This window comes from Canis aureus, chromosome X (assembly GCF_053574225.1).
Source record: "Canis aureus isolate CA01 chromosome X, VMU_Caureus_v.1.0, whole genome shotgun sequence".
Taxonomy (NCBI): Eukaryota; Metazoa; Chordata; class Mammalia; order Carnivora; family Canidae; genus Canis; species Canis aureus.
The window spans coordinates 13,883,879-13,907,065 of record NC_135649.1 but is presented as its reverse complement, the minus strand read 5'-3'; the positions used below and the strand labels follow the sequence as shown (position 1 = coordinate 13,907,065).

At 40.0% G+C, this 23,187-nt stretch overlaps 1 protein-coding gene across 8 annotated transcripts in view; it reads right to left on the bottom strand.

Moving 5' to 3' along the window:
* The window catches only part of ATP11C (ATPase phospholipid transporting 11C (ATP11C blood group)), a 194,406-nt gene that overhangs the window by 101,606 nt on the left and 69,613 nt on the right, over positions 1-23,187 (bottom strand). For 4 of the 8 annotated variants that reach the window (XR_013374938.1, XR_013374937.1, XM_077889008.1 and 1 more), the window contains exon 1: positions 2,975-3,090. The exons of 2 other annotated variants lie outside the window; for them this stretch is intronic. Coding sequence is in view for 4 of the 6 variants with exons in the window: in XM_077889008.1 (XP_077745134.1) it covers positions 2,975-3,010 (36 nt within the window). In the remaining 2 variants the exon portion in view is untranslated. Of the gene's footprint in view, positions 1-2,974; positions 3,091-23,187 lie in introns of those variants that run through there. 2 more of the 8 variants (XM_077889007.1, XM_077889002.1) reach the window with 2 other exon arrangements.

The window sequence follows — 23,187 nt, the reverse complement described above, 5'->3', positions numbered from 1 at the left end:
TTCCCTCAAGATAAAAGCCACCCCTTTGTACTCTTGATTTATACTTCCATAGTATAAACTGAATACTGTAGGGGGAAAAAAGGTTAAGTAATTTATACCAAAATATAATGTCTCCATAAAAATCAGCAAAATGGCACTGTTATTCAACTACTACCATCTTAAAATCACATGCCTTTGCTGGTCATAACACATAAAAAGCTGTTGAAAGTATAATTTGTTTGATTACCTCTAGACCAGTTACTCAATAAGAACTGAGAGAAAATAGAGACCTCAATATAAGGCTATCACCATAAAAGCTGGCATAGAATCTAAAACAGAGCTCATGTCCCCATCCTTTCCAGGTGCTTGCAGACTTAAAATTTATTACTTAGTTATAGATCAGTTGTTACTAATTCTGGCCACACATTGGCTTTAAACACAACACCAATGACTGGGTCTTTTATTTAATACGTAATTTTTTCTGGAGGCTCCCCAGGTGACAATACTACTTTGCAGCCCATGCCTGTGAAAACTGCTATACAATCTTTTGCTTTGAGTAAGTGACTGCTGTTAACTAAGATCCTACAAGCTTTTAGAATACCAGCCATAATCCCACATTTTAAGAGTCAGTAAAATTTAAACAATTTGCTTTTCAAAGCATACAAATACAAATAGCCCTCGAATAATGCCCTCTCCAATCACTTTAAGCTACTCACAAAATGAGATTCTCCTTCAACACTTAGTTTGCATGTGGTTAACCTACTATCAACTATTTATATCATAGATAATAAGAATTACAAGCCCTGATGTAATGCAAAGCCACTCAGGTTATCAGCAAATCACTACTGATGTCATCCCTGGCAATTACAGCATAGTTTTTACTTATTTTTATATTTAAACATTTTTGAAAGTAGGTTCCATGCTCAATGTGGAGTCCAACATGGGGCCTGAACCCACAACCCTGAGACTGACACCCAAGCCAAGATCAAGAGTCGGATGCTCAACCCACTGAGCCACCCAGGAGCCCCACGGCATTATTGTTACTGGTCATCAGACTGCTCTTTGTGAGTTACTAAAGCAAATATTAAATATTTCCTCAGAAATGAACAAAAACTAGTTATTAAAATTCTGAAAACCTGGTAATGATTTATTTTTAAAAAGATTTTATATATTCACTTGAGAGCGAGAAACAGTGCACAGAGGGAGAAGCAGACTCCCTGCCAAGCAGAGAGCCCAATGCAAGGCTCCATCCCAGGACTCTGAGATCACGACCAGAGCAGAAGGCAGATACTCAACAACTGAGCCACCCAGGTGCCCCCTCCACCCTGGCAATGATTTAAAACTGTTCTCTGCACCCCAGCCTCAAAGCTATTTTCTTTTCTGAAGCACTAGAGTTTTTGAACAGCATAATCAGTCTTTAAAAGGCCAAATGAACTGAAAACTGAATGAACTAGCATTTCATCAAAATTTCAAGCATCTATTAAAATGCTCCTAAAACTCAGTATTTGTGTTCTAGGGTTGGAGGGGTGAGCTGCAGGGAAGAGGGCACCACAGTGCCAAGGAACATTTCCACTGTATTAAGCCTCTTGGTTAAAATTGCTACAATGTATTCAGTGGTCGCATTGCTGAGATTTCCAAGCCCACTCCATTATAACAAGCCAAGAATAATCTTGATGTTTAATTATCAATTATAGTCAATTATCAATTATAGTCATAACTCTAAAAGGAGCCCTAAAATCGCACTTTTCAGATTTTGCTTTTATGGCATCTTCTTAAGTGATTAAGCTGTCTCTCTCCTTTGCCAGGCGTAGTGAAGCAAGACCAGGACAAGACATTTTTGTGTCGTCTTGCCTTTAAAGCTTAATTATGGTCATATTAACCGAAACTCTCAAACACCTGATCAAAAGACAATTGAATATTCAAAGTACATCCCTAGACACAAAGATTGTCTCTAATTAGGCACTACCTGATGGCAGCACATTTAATTGAATAGAATCTGCTATAGGAAATGGATATTAAACCCCACAAAACCAAAAACCTAAATCAGAGGTGCCTGGGTGGCTCAGTGTGTTAAGTGTCTGCCTTTGGCTTGGTCATGACCTCAGGGTCCTGAGATCAAGCCCCAAGTCGGGCTCCCTTCTCAGCAGGAAGCTTGGTTCTCCTTCTCCTTCTGCACCCCCCCCACCCCCCACCCCCCCCCCCCCCCCCCCCGTGCTGGCTCTCTCTTGATCTCTCTCTCAAGTAAATAAATAATCTTTTTAAAAACACCAAAATTAGCAATACAATGCTTAGAACTTAGGTAAGAAAAATTCCTTGCTTGGAAGCTCAAGAGTTAGACTTTGATTATCTAAATGTGATCCACTGAGCAGTTTAATTTCACCAGGGACTATCAATTCTAAGTGTTCTCATTCTGTTCCCCATCCCCAACATGACTTTACTCCAAATACCTCAGGGCTATGGAAATGTGGCTCTAAAGATGAAATACAGCTGTCTTTAGGACAGGTGATAATTATAGATCAAAAATGCTGTTAAGCATTTAGCGATTTAAGACTCTAACAAGAATTTTCTTAATGATTCAGAGATTCTTCCATTTTTAGAAAGTAACCTGAGATTCTTAAAGTTCTGGAGGAGGCTCAGCGACTCCACTTCCTTGTGGACAGTATTTCTCTTACCCTAGAGCCTGACAATATGCACACAAACTTAACTAGAGATGAACTGAGCATACAGGTCTATAAGGTTTGAGATGTTACTTTTCACTTTCACTATCCATAGCTACACACCACTTTGCATTCCAAACACTTAACAAACTTGAAAAATCTATATAGAGAGGCACATAACTTGTAGAGGATAAAAACAGCGAGGCAACTGATAATCCGTTTACCATAGCCCTCAGGAAATGGATAAAAATGCATATGCAAATAGGAAGCAACAAGGCCCCAAGACCTCAAAGCCCAACCTGGTAGAGAAGATCAGAATAAAAGAATAGATCACAAACCTCAGAGGCTGGAGGGAAAGATGGGACCAGCTGCATACCGACAGGTGAAAATTTGCTAACACAATGGCAGCTAAATCGCAGAGAAAATGCTGCAGATTATCAAGCAACTTGTACCAACCCCTGTGATCCTTGTAAAGTTTCTCAGAATTTGGGAAGTCAGCCAACTGTGGCTTGCAAGTTTCTGTATCTCCAAGGGAGGCGGCAAAAGAAGCACTAGAAGACTGGTTTGTTACTTAAGATTTTGAAGCAGCACTCTGGTGTCCTGGCCTCTGTTAAGACACCATATGACATCTTTTTTGTTACTCTTCTCCAAACACCTGATTTGCCTTTGTGACTTCTGATTTTAAAGTAGCATTTTAGAATATTAGTTTCTTGCACCACATGGTATTTTTCTTATCTTGTAAAGTTCTTTTCTAACCCATGCCTGCAATGGATACACCATGGCAAGAAATGTAACTAAGAAAATCACACATTTGAGAAAGTTCATTTGAACTTTGGGTTCTAGTCAAGTAAATAAAGAGAAAGATATACAATCTAGGCATTCGCTATGATACACTGAGTCACCCCACCATAAGAGCGACTACTACTGTACATTGAAGCTTCAAAAATGTGTAGAAAAAAATATATATAGCCTAAACAGATGGGTTTTGTGGGGAAGTCCCTTAGGGATAGAGGATTTTTTTTTTTTATCACCTTTTAGAGATCTCACAGGTAAGGAAGTTTTATCTTAGCAGCAGTTATACCTAACAATGGCAAGGAAAAGAACCACTGGATATTAGGGTGAAAGATGCCTTTACCAATATCTACCTAAAAGAGCAAATTCTCATCCAAATATCACTTTCTAGGTCACCAGAAAATAATTTTCATTACAATGTATGAAGAGATCAACTCCGGCCAGAGCAAAAAAATATATTGCAAAAGAAGTGTCTGAAGTCCCAAACGGGGTTTTATCTCCCATTTCGATAACATCATTAGAAAGGTGATAATAAGTTTCTAGAAAGGTCTAACAGTTCAAATGTATGCTGGAGTATGTTCAGTGAGTGAAACCAAGGAATGGATCCCCTCCCCCAGTATCGTTAAATATCATACAGAAAGCAAACTAGCTAGAAAAAAATTGTTCAGGATGTATGTAATTGGTTTAAATAGCACACCCAGGCTATACCTGTTGTTTTAAAATCCCTAACAAAAGAGGTAGGTAAAAAAACAAGATTCCATTGTGGAGGAAGGCTGAGTTGAGTAACCAAGAAAATGAGGAGGAGGGGCGCTGAGTTGTGAGTCAAGTCTCACAAAAGGTAGCCACCTCTTCAGTGAATTATTTCTAGCCTTCCATTCAACCATGTTCTTGTGGCAACTTCTGGCTCAAATAACAATGACTTAAAAGAAGTCTGTTCTTGAAAACAGCACCTTCCCTTTCAGAGAAGGCTTTTAGGGCAAGGTTTGGAGGGAACAGGAGAAGCAATAAAGACATGACCCTTGGAAGTACTGTTGATACCTATGTTCATATTATACACCTTATAATGTATCTATGGCTTAGGTGAGCCTCCACTTTCTTAACAGTAAAAGAAGGTCACAGAACTTAAAAGACTGCTTACTGTAGGATTAACAAAACACCCAGAGATCACTTTAAAGGACTGTAAAGGCTATTTACTTGAGAAGAGGATGAAGCTTGCAGATACTAACCAACTATGCGAATATTAAAATTCCAGGAACTGGGTCAGCAGCCCGGAACTAGGTAATGGCCTCAACATAATTCAGGTATAAATGTATTATTTAGAGCAAGAAAGCTTCTCGCCCCACAGAAGAGGCATAGGCCATTCTGAGGTCACCCCTACACAAAGGGGCAGGGTGAATTATGGGCCACTGACAGAGAGTGCTTGGCTGAAAACACTGTTCCTTGGTATGCATGAAAAGGACTACAGTTGGCAAGGGAAGTTGACAGGTGGCCTGTCTGACCACAAGTGAGGAGTCCCCTGGAGTCTGTTGTGTATAACATAAGCCACCAGTCCTTTGGAACTGCTGATCTGACATCATGGATATAAAATTAGCAAACCATTTCTCCTTTGTGGCAGAGCACATGGTCACTTGGGGACTGTACTACAACTACTGATGCGTCTCTGTATCTCCCTTCTCTCCCCCCAGAAGCTTTGGATTCGAAGCTGCTGTGCATTATAAAGATTGGGTGCTCCTATAAATTTAACAGGTGACCTGTAATTACTCCTAAGACATGCTTAAAAGATTCATCAGAAATTAGCTGTATGTTTGAAGCATAATGTAGAAACTCTCAGTATATTGAAGACCACATCAAATATTTATTTATGGCTTCATTATTTATGGGTATTATTATTTCTGTATAATAAAAATTGATTTGTGAAAAAAAGAATTTTAGGAGGAGGAGGGGTGGGGGGGGAGAGAGAGAGCGAGAAAGAATGAATGAATCTTAAAGTTGGGCGTGGAGCCTGACAGAGGGCTCCATCTCACAACCTTGAGATCACGACCTGGGCAAAAATCAAGAATCAGACACTTAACTGACTGCACAACCCAGGCACCCTGATTTGTGAAACTGTAATACGCCTTCAGGTAGTAGCAACTAGGAATGCCACACTGTAAGACAGACTGGGAAGATCAGAATATATCACACCAAGTTTCTCCAAACTGCATTACAGGGGAAAATAATGAGGTTCCTCAGAGAAGGGGAAAGGCTGCTCCTGTAATCCTCCCTCTTGTGCAATGCTATTGCCATTTTTTTAAAGATTTATTTATTTATGACAGAGTAAGAGTGAGCTCACACGAGGAGGAGCAGAAGGAGAGAATCTCAAGCAGACCCCGAGCAGACCATGGAGCCCGACATAGGGCTTGATCCCAGGACCCTGAGATCATGACTTGAGCTGAAACTAAGAGTCAGATGCTTAACCAATCGCACTATCCAGGTTCCCCTGGGCAAAGCTATTCTAATATAGTTCTTCCTTCTTCACCATCAGTAATATCGGGAAGGCACTCAAGAGTATGAGGTGAGATAATTGTTAAATTTGTGACAATTCTCTCCACGTATGCCAGAAATAGATAAAGAAAATTAAGTGTTTGGCCATGATCCCAAGTGGGTGCTTCTGCTTCTAAGGCTTAATTATGAGAGGCAAGAAACCAGGAGATCTTGGTTCTAATTGCCTTCTACTGATTAGTCTGTGTGCGTCTTGGGGAACTCTGAGAATTGATGTCTTCCTGGGTAACTCAAGGAGAGCTGGACTAAGTAACCTAAAAGGATACAGGGGAATTGGGGCCAGATTTCCAGCAATAAAACATGAAATGTGGTTTTGGATGTTGTATCATTTGCCACCTGTTTCAGCCCGGACCAAAACAAACAAACAAAAAAACTGTTCAAGGATAGGAAAGAAGGACACCTGGGTGGCTCAGCAGTTGAGCGTCTGCCTTTGGCTCAGGGTGTGATCCTGGTCCCGGGATCGAGTCCCACATTGGGCTCCCTGAGAGGAGCCTACTTCTCTGCCTCTCTCTCTGTGCCTCTCATGAATAAAGAAATAAAATCTTAAAAAAAAAAAACACTGGGAAAGAGATTACCTGTTTGAAGAGAAAGTAATTTTCAAACGGATACATATGAGAAGATAATGTACTCAGGATTAAATTTATTCATAGGCTTCAAAATAGAAAAGGAGGAAAAAATAAAAGAAACAAAAAGTCACAAAGACCAAGGGAAGGCTCATGTGCCCCAAGGGTGCTAATTTTGGTCCACTAAAAGGTACATTAGCTTTTTGGGGCTTTATGGATGCCCATTTAAACCCCCACAGTGTCAAATTACTTAACAGTAATCTTTACATGCGAAAAAAAAATAAATGCGTTCTCAAATGTGCCTGTTACCCAAGGGAAACCGTTTATTCTGATAAAATAGAATGAACTTTTTGTCCTGGCAGTCAGGGTACAAACAACCTCAAGTTAAAACAGGTTAGGATTAACCACCATAAGAACAATTTTAAAAATTAATGAACCACTTAGAATTACAAATTTTACTTGTACAAAGGTTTTTTTTCACTATAAAATGAAACACATGCAGAGATATAAAACCACTCAAAAGAATTTTTATGAGAGCAGACACATTCAGAATGTATGACTTCTAAAAAACAAGCACTTCTTACACCAAAGGTCATACCACCCCCAGACCAACATTTTTTTTTGTTTTTAACCAAATAGGACAAACAGTAGTTTGAGATTCTGTTCAAGTACATGATTGAAAATAGCAATGAGCAATTTCCAAAGCACACATAGGGGGTATTTGGAACAATTATAAGAATTTTACAGCCAACATTAAAAATACCTGGCAAGCTCTGAACAGGAAAAATGCTTTCAGCTAAATCATGAAACAGCACAGTGGTTGTAGCATTAAGTGATTGTTGCTCAGTGGAACACAGCAGATTAGTCGTGACGAGTACTTGATAATTAAATGTGCACAAAGACTCAATTCTCCTGATTGCAATGCATTTCACTCTACTTCACATTGTTATAAAAGCCATATGTGTATGCAAATGTGTTAATACATTTTTTAAAAAGATTTTATTTATTTATTCATAAGAGACACAGAGAGAGGCAGAGACATAAACAGAGAGAGAAGCAGGCAACACGCAGGAAGCCCAATGTGGGACTTGATCCCGGGACTCCAGGATCACGCCCTGGACCAAAGGCAGATGCTCAACCACTGAGCCACCCAGGTGTCCCTGTGTTAATACATTTCTAAGTCTATTCTTATTCTACTTTGGAAACTCAGATATGATGTAAAACCTAAACACAAAGAGAAAACAATCACAGCATTAGTTAAATGGCAGAACCCAATAGAATAAAGATGATTCTCGAAGGTTAGAAATTAAAGTGCATCTGCATATTTTAGCATTATTACTGAGAACCAATTAATTATGGTGGACTGATGACTGTGGATGGGCAGGAAAAATCTTACAGTGTACTCGAGTATTCTAAGATGTCCTGCTTCTGTACCTGTTTGGTTCCCAGTCATTTGCCCTAGACCAAAGGCAAGCAGGTACATTTCTTCTCTGGATGCTGGGCATAGTTAGCTTTAAAAAAAGACAGTGAGAGAGAAATAAAAGGAAACAGCAAGGAAATGGGTAGAAATATAAATGTGTCAAACCAAAAGAAAACTACCTGTGATGAGAACATTCTGCTCTAAGATTGCATGGGGCTTCCTCATCATTCTCCATGCAATTCTCAAAAGACATCTTCAATAGAAGAGGTTTTAAGCAACACATAGTTACAGAAGAAAAAGATTTCTTTAGATGTCAAGATTAGTCTTTCAGACCTCATATTCGATCCTAAAAATGGTAAGAAGAAAAGGTGGGGTTCTCCTAAAACTGGCAAGCTTTTCTTAGAAGGCAATGTACCAGAATGATGTTGGACATTGATTTTGATTTTATGGATTTATTTTTTAATCTTTTAAGATTTTATTTATTTATGCATGAGAGACAGAGAGGCAGAGACAGGCAGAGGGAGAAGCAGGCTCCATGCAGGGAGCCTGATGCAGGACTCGATCCCGGACTCTGGGATCACACCCTGAGCCTAAGGCAGACGCTCAACCGCGGAGCCACCCAAGTGTCCTGATTTTACGATTTAGAACCCATTTCAGTCCAGTGTGCATGCACCTTTGAGCTTCACTGAAACTTTTCATAATACTGAGCAACAATGTGATGAGGTATCAAAGAATGAAATATTCAATGTGAATAAGGGGAGGTTCATTCATGCATTTAATTAAGATTTTATTTATTTATTTGAGAGAAAGCATGAGGAGGGGGGCAGAGGGAGAGAGTAGACTCCCGCTGAGTACGGGGGTAGGGGGTGATCCCAAGACCCGGAGTTCAGGACCCAAGCCAAAGGCAGATGCTTAACGACTGAGCCACCCAGGTGCCCCTCATTCATGTATTTTACAGGTAACATTCTTTTGGAATGGCTAGAATTTTAAAAAGACACAGAAAATAAAAAGTACTGGTGAGGATGTGAAGATATTGCAACTCGCATATACATTGCTGATGGAAAGAAATATAAAATAGTTCAGCCTCTGTGGAAAACAATTTGGCGGCTCCTGAAAAAGCTAAACAAGGAATTATCAGGAGCCAGCAATTTTACTCTTATATACATGCCCCAAAAGAACTGAAAACAGGTGTTCAAATAAAAACTTGTGCATTGATGTTCATAACAGCACTATTTACAATATAGTCAAAAGGTGGAAACCACTCAAATACCCATCGTCAGATGAATGGATAAACAAAGTATGGTATAGCCATACAATGGAATATTACTCAGGCATAAAAAGGAATGAATTACTGATATATGCTACACAACATTATGCTACTTGAGAGAAGCCAGACACAAAAGGCCACATACTGTATGATTCCACTTATATAAAATATTCAGAATAGGTAAATCCATAAAAACAGAAAGCAAGTTGATGGTTGTCATAATGATGAAAATGCTACAGAACACGATAGATTTGGTGGTTTCACATGTGAATGTACTAAATGCCACTGAATCGTTTTTAAAATTATTAATTGTATGTTATGTGAATTTCACCACAATCAAAAGTAACACCTGTGCTTCACAGCAGGTCCCAAGGCAAAACTGTTAATACAGTTGATGCCTTCATTCAACCAGCATCTACTAAGTCCCTATTATGCAAGATACTGTAGATAAAGTGGTAAATAAAAAACTGACACCATTTCTGCCTTTGGGGAGCTTGCAGTGTAGTGGGGGAGACCAGATATTAATCAAATACTCAGACAAATTAGCTAAGTATCAGGAATGATGGCTGCGCAGTGGTCTGACAGCTGCCCCAGCCAGCACCACATGATCACCACACACAACAAGCCTGCTCAGATCGCTTCTCTAAGTCCTGCTTTAATAGTTTCCCACTGATTTTAAAATCAAAAACTAAAATCCTTACTCTGACCTGCAAGGTCTTGCAGAGCCAGGTCTCTTCCTCTGCTTCTCCAACCTTTTCCTGCCCCAAGCTTCTCCGCTTATTTTCTCTGTTACAGCCCACTGGCTTTCCTTCCATTCCAGATGAGCCCCAGGCCCCTCCCGGCTCCAGGGTTCCTACTCCACATCCAACATTCTTCCATCTCCCCTTTACCTTCTTAACTTGTAATCACCTTTCCGATCTCTCAGCTGTCACTTACACCTTTTCTCCAAAATCTATGTCTGCTACAGAGAATTTACAATGAACAAAGCAAAAAGAAAATCTCAATTCAGCTTTTCAAAAATCCATAATTCCAAGTCTCCCCAAAAGTCTCCTCCAACATTCTGCCAAAGAAATCCTTTGTGAATTCCTTGATTTTGCAGAAAGTGTGTTTTTTTGGTAAACCTTTTGATTAGTTTCAATAAAAACAAGGCAATGATTGTGACAACAAGAACTTTGTATAGTCTACTGACACGAGCTCATTAAACATAATTTAATGCGACTGGTTATGGTGATACTTTGTTAACTGATTTATATACACTTCAGAAAATTTTATGCAGAGCAGTATTCAGATTCATCATTTCCAGTTGATTAAACAGTTGATTAGAAATGGTGGTTATGGTCATTTCTGCTAAAAAACAAAAAAAAAGTCAGGCATCAGGCCACGAATATAATCCTCAATGTAATATTGTTTCTGCGAAGAAAATCAGATTATATTTATATTACTTTGACTTCCATGAATATAACCTGCCATAATGTACAAGGACAAGTTGTAAAAGGTTTTCGGGGGGGCCCATCATCTAGCTAGTATGCACTATGGAAGAGCGGGTAGGTCCAGGGCAAACACAATTGAAATCAGCCAGCCATGCACAGTTCTCCTTTCAAGTCCACCTCATTTAATAATCATAAACTGGGGCAGGGTATTTTTTTGCAGCATTGATTTCTCTGCAGGAAGAGCAGAGAGAAATATCACTGACATATAGAAAGTCCCACACAAAAATGACTCTGCTAAAGCCGTCAAAGGACATTTATACAATATTAAGATTATCCCTGTGCTTCTGGGAAATGAAAATAAACTGCATCTTAAAAAACAACACCTCAAGGATTAACTGATATCATTTGTATAGTATTTAAAACAACAATTTGTAATGAAGCTTGCATAAAGGGTTTACTAATAAATACGAAAACAACAGCATGTAACCAGCACCACTATTTCTTGGATAACTTCCAGTCTTAAAGAACACTACCGAGAAGGAAACACAAAATCCAGATATCCTACTCCAAGGAAAAAAACAGAACTCGTTTTCGGTTTTTCAGTAGTTTTCAGGTCGATATGGCTGTTGGTACAATGGGCTGGGAAAGAAACCTATTTGTTCAAATGAAACTTCAAATAAGAAGATTAAAGCCCAACATTCAAGAGTAGCACAGCCATAAGGAAACTCCTTTTATCAATATTCAAAAAACAACCTAGCAAATTTTCTCCCTTCAGTTTTTGCTATTTCTATGCCGAGACTACAGTGGATCTTTTGTAGAAAAACAACTCAAACACAAAAGTGGCATATTTCAAAGTTTTCAACCATTCTGTTAGCAGAAAAGGCAAAAGGCAAAAAGCAAAAAAATAAAAATAAAAAATAAATAAAAGGTTAAATGCTTTGGAACGGACAAATAATGGAACCCACGTAAGATTTTTTTTTTTTCTTAAGTGGTAATTTTCCCGGGGGTGCCTGCATGGCTCAGTTAAACATCTGCCTTTGGCTCAGGTCATGATTCTCAGGGTCCTGAGATTAAGCCCCTTGTGGGGCTCCATGCACTCAGCAGGGAGTCTGCTTTTCTTTCTCCTTCCACCCCTTCCCCCCCACCCCGTCATGCTCACAGATAGATTAGACAGAGAGACAGATAGATAAATAAAGTGGTAATTTCCCTAAGGAAAATCCTTTTTTCTTATTACCCCTAGCTAACTATGTTTCTGAGACTGGGAAATCTCAGGTTATAACTCAAAAAAGATGAGCCCTGGCTCCCAGGGGCCCCACACAACTTTCACTCTTTCACCACTTGCCACCATGGGAGGTCATTTGTCAGCAAGCAGAGGCAGGCTGGAGTACACTTCAATCACTTAGCTCCTTTGTCCTCCATGTTACCTCTTAGCTGGAGTTGTCCTGACATATAATCTCATGAAGTTAAAACAAATAATAATAATCTCATGAGGTTGACCAAAGAACATGAGTGGGACATAAGCGAAGGGGGCATATAAATCCATCTGTGGCACAATGCTAAGTAAACACCGAAGTAGGAAGGAAGAATAAGGGTTGCTGAAATGCAGAGGCTGACTAGTGACTAGGGCCAGGGAGAGTTAGTCTAGGAAGATTTCAAGATTAATGCATGTCAGAGTCTTGGGGAACTTTGGCTTCTTTTAATCCAGACTGTGATTAAATTCATTTTCAAATCTATTGTGTATTTCACATGTGGAGCATGCTCCAAAACTAGAATTTGGCTACAATGACAAGAGGATTTTATCTTTAGTCACATACTGTGCTTGGTTTCAGGGTTTCTCTAACACAACCTGACCTCTGTTAACCATTCCAACCAGATGTTCTACTAGTAATCCTGTGCAAGAAGGCTCTGCTCCTACCAAACTGGTCTCCTTCCTCATTTTCTAAGTATCTCAGTTTATTCCCAACTGCTGCTCCCCTGGACTGAAATTACTTGCATGAGTCTCCTTGAAAGTAAACTGAAGGCTCAACTATGCCAAAGTCAGCAGTCTAATCAAGAGACCCCTGTGACATGCACGGCTGTAGGTACATAAAATGGGCAAACCTTCATATATTGGCTTCCCCCTCAAGGTGATTAGCCACTGGTTCTTGGACCTCTTTATCTTATTCTCTTAGTATACATTTGTGATTTGCTTCCTCGATAAGGATAAGCAACACCTAAGGGTGTTACAGAGATGAATTCTGTAGATGGATAGAAAAATAGATGGAGTGACAGAAGAATTACAGACAGATATGGCTCATTTGACTAAACAGCCTGGCCCCCAAATCAGCATATTATTTAGAGCCAGTTGAGATCATCAAGGATCATCAAGCAATGAACTGAGACAATATAATTTGATCAAGGCTAGAGTCTCAAAGTCTAACCATCTCCTATTTTCTAATAGGTGTACTTTTGCTGTTCAAAAATCAGAGGCACTCTGACACTCTTAACTCTAATGACCTTACTTCAGAGAGGCTGGCAATTAACGAGTGGTTTCAAAGTGATGAGGAAGGAAGACAAGCATAATGGATAGGTGGGTGGGTTCTGGCGCCAGATATCTGGGTTCAAATTCTAGTTCTGCCCCTTACTAGCTAAGTAACCCTGGGCAAATTCCTTAACCACATCATGTCTCAGTTTCCCTATCTGTATAAAAGATGATGCTGTTGATGATTATTTATGAGACAATTAAGAGAGTACCTTCAAACACTAAATACTCAAATATTAATTGTTGTTATATAGCAAATAGCAGATTCCTTTGCTGCCATTAACCAGTTGCTTCCAACACAGATAAAACATGTCTACATAAAAAAAGATGTAATCCTAATACAAATAACTGAAATATATCTGGAGGGTTATTATACTTGCAATACAGTGGCACAAATGAAATCAACGTGAACATTTTCATAACCAGAATAAAAAGAGAGATACAATCTTTGTAAAATGGAAGAAAGCACGCTTAAAATATCAAAATGATCATGAATATTTAAGTGACCTATGCTACACTGACCAGATAATACTTAATTACCATATAAGCATAAGACAGAACAGTACATCGTGTCTTTACTCAGGATTTCAATGGACCTGGGAAACCTACAGGTCATTCACAATGCTTGCAAAAAGAACTAAAGCCAATTTCAAAAGGTTCCTCAAAGGTTATGGTAAATGACTCCGCTTAGGGTTGGAATTCAGGGAGTATGAGAGAGCAGACGGCTCTGGCTTAAGCACTAGGTTGAAAGCAGAAATAAACAGCAAGTGTAATTAAATGTACACAACGGTGAAATAGCACATGGCTCTCCAACACCTGCAGTGCAAGGAAGGCTGGGTGCCGAGAAGGAAAGCACATACACAAGCAGACAATGTGAATAAACCTCCCATCTTGCCCTTTACTTAGTAGCATCCTAACTAAAGGGGGAGAAGGAGGTGGTCAGAGCAGTGAGCTGCTTGGACAAAGAGAGGGCTACAGGCTTAGACCTGGAAACAGCTGGCCTCACACATTCACCTTCTCCCACTGTTCCTTTACACAAATAATATGTGCAGAGGGGGAGATCCCCTAAACCAAAGGCCTATTCTTTCCTAAACTTGAAACAAATATTTAAAAAGCATCAAAAGAGCCAGGCACAGTGATAACTATCATTCCTATGTTATACTTCTGCTTTTAAGAGATGTAGAGAAACCAGGGCGCCTGGGTGGCTCAGTAGGTTAAGCGTCAGACTGTTGGTTTTCAGCTCAGGTCATTATCTCAGGGTTGGGAGATGGAGGCCTGTCTAGGGCTCTGTGCTGGATGTGGAATCTGCTTAAAATTCTTTCTCTCCCTCTCTATAAAAAACAAAAAAGGAAGAGATTCAGATAAATCACCATAAATATTTCTTTTTCATTAGTGTGTTTAAGTTAATCTTTACAAATCTTTGAAATCATTTTTAAAACATGCTTATGCTTGCCAAATAAGCTGTCCCATTCATTTTTGATGTCTGAATGGATTTGCTTTGGGAATAATTAAGAAAGAAACTCCTACAGCAAGAGAAGTTGTAGGCTACTGTAGATTGCTCAGTCTGTTGTGTGATAACCTTTATCATATAAATTTCATTTGGGGGCACCTGGGTGGCTCAGTCAGTTAAGCATCTGCCTTGGGCTCAGGTCATGATCCTGGGGTCCTGGAATCCAGCACCATGTCAGGAGCCCTGCTCAGCAGGGAGCCTGCTTTCTCCCTCTCCATCTTCCCTCTCCCCACCCAGCGTCCTCCCTGTCAAACAAATCAATAAAATCTTAAAAAAAAATTTTTTAAACATATGAATCTTTGAATTTTAATGTGACCTTCCAAAAGTTAAGCCTGTCTTCTATGCATTTATATTTAAAGGTTTATAGTAAAGGAGTATATAAATCGCTTGACCTCAGCCTCTAGCTATTACCTGGTATATGACAAGCCAGAGAAAGATTAGCTTTCTTAAGTAATACCCCTCCACCTGAATTCCTCAACAGCTAAATTGTAAGATTTTGTGGTATCAGTGGCTATAAATCTCAGTAATAATCACCACTGGACTTAGTTTAGTAGACTAAACTCTATCTGATAATCAGGATTAAAGAGCTAATCAAAACTGGCTTTGTAAATGTTTAAGTATGGCTGAGTTCAGCAATTGCCCATGGCATAATGCAATCCACCAAGTAATACCTAAGGTTTACTTTTGCCATCACTCTTTCTTTTTTACTTATATGAATAAACACCCAACCATTCAGTTGCTATAGTGAAAACAGGATTTGGGCTCTGATGGTGACCATAAAATACTATAAAGTAAATTCCTTCACTTACTCCCATGAATAAACATTTAAAATTTGTTTAAAAATATAATAAGTAATATATACAAATAATTTTATATAAATTATGTATAAATATATATTTACATACAAATATATATATATAACTATGCAAGATGAACATTAAGCCTTAAATTTACACAATGTTAAAAATACTTTACAATTTTATTTTTATTTATTTGGAGAGAAGAAAGCACGAGCAGGGAGAGAGGGAGAGAAAGAATCTCCAGCTGACTCCTTGTGGACCACAGAGCCAAGACAGGGCCCGATCTCATGACCCTGAGATCATGACCTGAGCCGAAAAAGAGTTGGGATTCTTAACTGACTGAGCCACCCAGGCGCCCCAAATTTACACAGTGTTGAATGTCAATTGAATTTCAATACATTTGGAAAAAAAATAAAATTTCAAAGGAACACAAAGTATACTGTAAGATTTGGGCTGCACTGCTAAAACAGCGGGTTTATTGTTATAATTGGAACAAAGCAGACTCACATTAGTTAAAATAAATGTCAGGGTTTGGGGCAAGAAACACATAAACTAGAACTCTAGTCTGGCTCAGATCCAAACAGCATTTGCAGAGGGAAAAGACTGATAGGAACAATTGCCAGGTACTCCTGTGGCACTCTGGACTATTCACGTGGCATTTCTTGCAGATGTCTACCAAAAAATTTGGGAACCCTCAAACCAATTACTTCAACTCAGGACTCTCATCCAGCTGCCCATCCTCATCCTCCTACTGCTCTGTCCTCCTTTTCTCCACCTCCTATTCCTAACTCGACTGTTCTCCTTCCCTCCCTCTCTCCTAAATCACTGATTAAACCGTGGGCCGTAGAATCTGCCACCCTTGTTCAAACTTTCTAAATCCCGGGGTCCTGGGATGGAGTCCTTGCAGGGAGCCTGCTTCTCCTTCTGTCTGCATCTGTGTGACCCCAGGATCACGCTCTGAGCAGAAGGCCGACGTCCAACCGCTGAGACATTCAGGTGTCCCCAAACTCTCTATGTCCTTAACATCAGAAAACCTTCCCTACAAATACTTGGCTTCCCTAAGACTGGCTTTCTTCTTCTTCTTCTTCTTAAAATAGAATCATCACTTGTATTGACAAGTTAGGGTCACAATGGACAGCTTCCAGAACAGAAATAAGACAGTCCCAAGACAAAAGAATGTAAAACTGCAGCAGACAGGTTAATACTCTTTAGTCTCCCACACCATTATCCATCCCAACCTCTTCATAATCTTTCTCAAGGGCAGCCATGTCCTCATGGGCCTCAGAAAACTCTCCTTTCTCCATGCCCTCACTCACATTACCAGTGAACAAAGGCACACTTGGTATATATCAGGTCAAACTTATAGTCCAGGTGAGCCCAGGCCTCAGCAATGGCTGTGGTGTTGCTCAGCATGTCAACAGCTCACTGTATTTTGGGAGACTGGGCTCTCTTCTGAAGACTTTCCCAGAGGGGTAGGAGTCAACCTCCTCTTGCCTCACCATTGCTTATACATGGCCCAGTAATCCAACCTCATGAAAAGTCCTTCCACCCCTGGGGTTCTGGAGATACAAGATTTTACCCCTCTTTGTCATGGATATCATGTCTCCTGAACATTTCCATTCATTCTTTAGGGTCACTGGCAGCCTTTCCATCCCATCTCCCGCCATCATCCTACGAAATTTTAATGTTGATGTGAACAACCCACTCCATACTCCTTTCACAGTTCTTGGGCTTTTCTATCTCTAGTGACCTTTTACTATGCTTTATTATCTCTATCAACCAGCTCTCTAGTCACAAAGTGACAATGACTGGACACTTTGAAATTTGGCGTTTAGTCTTACTCTCTAGGCCAACTCTTGCACACCGTTGGAAATTCCATCATTCGGGATCCCTGGTGGCTCAGCGGTTTGGTGTCTGCCTTTGGCCCAGGGCATGATCCTGGAGACCCGGGATTGAGTCCCACATCAGTCTCCCTGAATGGAGCCTGCTTCTCCCTCTGCCTGTGTCTCTGCCTCTCTCTGTGTGTGTTTCTCATGAATAAATAAATAAAATCTTAAAAAATATATTTTTAAAAAAAGGAAATTCCATCATTCATATGGACAAGTCACCCAGAAACCTAGATTTTCACGTCCCAGGCTTCTTTTACTCTAAGATCTTCACCTTTGCTCTACTTTAGCCAACTACTCTTTAGACAGACCTAGGATTTGTTATCACCTACTGTTTGACTTCGGACACCTCAAAAAACAATAGCTCTCTCAGCCTTTCAGCTCTTTCACTTCCACTACAAAAGCTCTTTAAAACCTCTAGTCTCTTGATCCCCTCCTATTTGTCCAATTCCTTACCTTCACTTCCCCTATGAAGTCTGAACACCATGCTCACTCATGGAACCTATTCTCTCAATAGCCTCCTCATTCCTCCCCAAACTGGGTTTCTGCCATGATTGACCTACAGAGCCCTAAATCCAGGACCAATCTCAGAAACTGCTTTCTTTATTCCTGCATGAAGGAGCGGAGAACCGTTCTGGTAAAAGCACACTAATGTGAAGAATGATGCCATTACAAATTCCTCAGCGTCACTCCACAAACCTACTCATCCTTGTTCACCTCACTCTCCACTTACACTAAATGTCCGAAGTTTCATGATTTCTTAAGTACCCTACCACACTCCTCTCTATACAGGAGACCTTGCTCCTACCTCCTTTAAAAATTCAGGATCATTTTGTGGGCCTTTCTTCACCTTTCCTTGTATGTACACATCACCTTTCCCCCCTCATTCCAGAAAAAGGAATCTCTTCTGCTGGAGTGCTTCTCCCTATGTTCTTGATCACCATGTTGCCATCTGTTTTATCAATAATGATCCCATATCCCCTATATTGTCAATCACTTCATGTCTACTCTCTCTCTTCCTATAGTTCCTTAGATTAAGTATGTTAGGGTCCTTATTTTCTTAAACACACAGACACACATACTTCACACACTTTCCTTGACAGAGAACCCTCTTCCAGCTTTCTCCCTCTCCTCCCCTACAAAGGCTCAGTATTAAAAGTAAAGCTCCTTTAGGGGAGGGATTTTTTTGTTTTGTTCACTAGCATACCACTAACCTAGAGCAGGGCCAGGCACAGAGTAGGAGTTCGATAGCTGTTGAATGAATGAGTAGTGCCCTCAAAAGAATACTAGCACTGCATCTACTTTCTCACCTTCTCTTCATTCTTTCAGCTCTCTGTCAGTAAACTGGTTTCTTCCTCCAAACTCCCACAGCTCTTACATTCCCACAGCTCTAACTTGTACTCCCGCAGCTCTAACTTACATTCCCATAGCTGTCACTTGTGAAATTGAAGGGACAATTCCTTATTTGACCTCATACTGACACTTTTAAACAATTATCTCCTTTTTAAGATTTTATTTATTCATAAAAGATGCACAGAGAGAGAGAGGCAGAGACATAGGCGGAAGGGAGAAGCAGGCTTCCTGTGGGGAGCCCAATGCAGGACTCCATCCAAGGACCCCAGGATCACAACCTGAGCCATGGCAGATGCTCAACCACTGAGCCACCCAGACGTCCCTATTATCTCCTTGGAAGACTTTCCTCCTCTGCTTCCATGACATCACACCTCCTCTTATCTCTCTGGACATTCCTTTTAAGTCTCCTTTGCTAATCTATTTGTCCAACCCCCCATACTAGGTTACTAAATGCCATTTCTTTAGATTCAGCCCTCAGCTCTCTGTCCACCATTCTGCATGCTCTCTATGTAACCTAATCTACACACATGGCTTTAATTATCGTCTATATGCTGATGACACCAAAAAGAGGTGTAGATCTTTAGCCCAGACTTCTCTTCTGAGCTCTACACACATAGGAAAACAATGACAACCACTGGCAATTTCGAAGGCTTACATTCCAAAGTACAATTCTAAGCTCTTTACATGTATATTTACTCATTTAGTACTCACAACCAACCTATTAGGAAGGTACTATTATTCTCACCATGTAAAGGTGAGGAAGTCAAGGCACAGAAAGGAAAGCCACTTGCTCAAGGCCACACAGCCAGCTAGTGTGGTAGAGCTCATAAACAGTGCTATGAGTCCTTTTTAAAACAACAGCTTTATTGCTATATAATTTACATATCACAGAATTTGTTTAATGATGCAACAATTTTCAGTATGCTCAGAGTGTTGTGCAACCATCCTCACAATCTAATTTTAGAACATTTCCTCTCTCTCTCTTTTTTAAAGATTTTATTTATTTGGGGTGCCTGGGTGGTTCAGATGGTTAAGTGTATGCCTTCAGCTCACATCATGATCTCCCAATCCTGGGATCGAGCTCTGTGACAGGCTCCCAGCTCAGTGAGGAATCCACTTCTCCTCCCTCTGCCTCTCTCTCTGAGAGAGAGAGAGAGAGAGAGAGAGAGAGAGAGAGAGAGAGAGAGAACACAAGCAGGAGGAGCAGAGAGATAGAATACCAAGTAGACCCCATGCTGAGTGTGGAGCCCAATGTGGGGCTTGATTGATCCCAGGACCCTGAGATCATGACCTGAGTCAAAACCAAGAGTCAGATGCTTAACCAACTGTGCCACCCAGGTGTCCCATAATTCTAAAACATTTTCACCACCCCAAAAAGAAACCTGGTACCCATTCACTAGCAGTCACTGATATGAATACTTTTTTCTTTAGTAATATTTTTAAAATATTTGTTTATTTATTTGATTGAGAGAGTGAGGGGAAGGGCAGAGGGAGAGACTCTTCAAGCATACTCCCGACTGGGTGCAGAGTCTGACAAGGGGCTCAATTTTATGACCCATGAGACCTGAGCTGAAACCAAGAGTCAGATGCTCAACTGACTGAGCCAACCAGGCACCCCATTCTCATTAATCTTTACACCCAATGAGGGGCTTGAACTCACAACTCTGAAATCAAGAGTCACACGCTCTTCCAACTGAGCCAGCCAGGTGCCCCCGATATGAGTACACTTAAGCTTTTATTTTAGAAACTGAAACTTTGGGACATCTGGGTGACTCAGTGGTTGAGTATCTGCCTTTGGCTCAGGGCATGATCCTGGGATCAAATCCCACATTAGGCTCCCAGTGGGGAGCCTGCATCTCCCTCTGCCTGTGTCTCTGCCTCTCTGTCTCTCATGAATAAATAAATAAAATCTTTAAAAAAAAAGAAAAGCTGAAACTTTAATTGCATTCAAGAAACTAACACCATGTTAAGCCAGTTAAGACAAAAATGGTTTCTTTTTAAAAAATGTACATATATTAGCTTTCACGATACAAAAGATTATTTTTTGTATATTTAAAAAGGGAGTTTTCTACCAGGATCAGACTTATGCATATGCTACAACAAATTCAAACACAGAAGAGCTAAATATTCCTATAACTAGAAAATATTACAGCCTTAATGTGTTACCAGAAGAGAGACACACTCAATCCTCACATGAGTAACAGTGAAAAGGAGAATATCTTTAGTAGACTGAAAAATGACCTCTCCTTACATACACAATTTTACACGATGCATGTGTCTAGTTACATGAAAAATGAAACCAATTGTTTAAAGGCAGAAGAGTGTGTAAATGGCAATTATCAACTGCAAATATGATACAAAGGAAAAGAAACTGCTTAAGAGAATAAAATGCAAAGGCTTTTTTTTAAAAAAAACAGAAGAGTTCATTAGCCTTTTAATGACTATAATTAGCGAAGGTAGTTCTATGCTGCTCCAGGTGTAGAGATGTAGCAAGAGTGTAACTGTACTGTGGACCTCATTAGTACAAAGCACTAATGAGTGATTTTGGTAAACCTAATTTACCATTTGAAGACTTGGGAAAGACCAAGAAAGAAAAAGCAATAAAATAGGTATATAGTTTATAAGTGACAGGAGAAAAGAATCACCACTAAAGAAAAGCATCAGTATCTAGTTTTATGAAACAATTCTTTCACATGTCTTATTTCTGGCTCTTCCCTTTCATATAAAATGTGTTACTTCAAAGTAAATCAGATTCAGATCGCAGAACTCCTAGGATCATTGAAACCATCATTGGTATGAAAGGGCTGCTCTTTATTCCCATCTGGGATGAAGTATGATGGGGATGAACTCATCTACTTGGAGACCTACAGACACTTTGCTCAAGTCAACAATCATTAATTGTTGACCTACTAGATTCTACACTAGGTGCTGGAGACTAGAGAGAAGACGACGTAACCCCTTACCTCACAGCTACGTAGGGGAGGATATATATATATCTAATAAGGCACAGTATCAGGCTAGAAGTAGCACAACATGGATTTAACAAGATTTTCTGTCTTGGGACCATATTCAGACCCCAATTTTTGTTCTAGGAAACATGGTGAGTGGAGCTGCAAAAGTTATGTGAGTCATGGGAGAAAGAGATCAGTTCCAAAGGAAGTGGAGAGGAGGGAAAGGGTGAATCTGAGGAAGCATGACAGTAAGCCTTCACTCACTAATTCAGCTATTCCAAATATCTTGAAATTAAGTACCTATTATCTGCCAGGTCCAGAGAATATGAAGAATAAGATTCTGTGTAATCTTTCAAGGAGTTTTCAATTTAATGAGTATAGAAAACAAATACTGATATTGCATGCTGACAAGTGGAGATAGCAGTAACAATGATAATGGTTGACATCTATTAAAGATTTATTACTGTGTGCCAACTACTGTCCAGTGCTTTTCATACATATTAACTCCTTTACTCCTTTTTATGAAGATTTATTTATTTGTTTGTTTATTTATTTATTTATTTATGAGAGAGAGAGAGAGAGAATAGAGGGACAGTGAGTAGCAGACGCCCGCTGGAGCAGGGAGCCCGACATGGGGCTCAATCCCAGGACCCTGAGACCATGACTGGAGCCAAAGGCAGATGCTTAACTGACTGAGCCACCCAGGTGCCCCTAACTCTTTGATTCCTTATGACAAACCTATGAAGTAGGTGGCTCTTCATTTCCCCATTTTATAGATGAGGTAACTGAAGCACCAAGAGCTATTTATAGGACTTCTGCATCAAGCGGCTAGAAAGGAACAGAGCCAAGATTCGCATCCTGACAAATTGACTCAAGCCTACAATCTTAACCCCGATACCACACTGTCTTAAACAAATGCATAAATCAAGAGCACGTAATCCTGGATAACAATCATCACAGCAAAGCTATGAAGTAGGTTTTATCATTCCCAGTTTAGGGAGGAGGAAATGGAGGTGCAGAGGGGAGAACTAAATCACTCAAAGTCTTCCAGCTAAGTAGCAGAGCCAGAATACAAATTGGAATCGGCCATAAATCTCTTTCTCTATTAGAAATGTCAGCTGTAACCACACTGGAAAAGTAAACCACTGTGTGTATAGTTTTTCCAGAGTAGCAGCATCACACTGAAAACACATTAGAGTTTTAAAAATGCCTTAGGCACACGGAACCTCAGGGAGTAAAGGCAGCAGCATCTGTGTCTGCATTAAACGGTTAGCACAGAAACTAGTAATTCTTTTTTTTTTTTTTTTTTCAGAAACTAGTAATTCTTAAGGACCAGCAATACACACTGTGCCTTGATTTGTTTTGATAAGAACAGACACCCCCGGAGAAGACCAACAGGACAAAGGATTATCACCACGGTTTTGTTGGTGGTATAGATGGATCTGTTGTAATTACACTGTGTGCTGCACAGCCACTTGTTTGGGAACAAGAATTCTGTTATGTATGGACTTTTAATT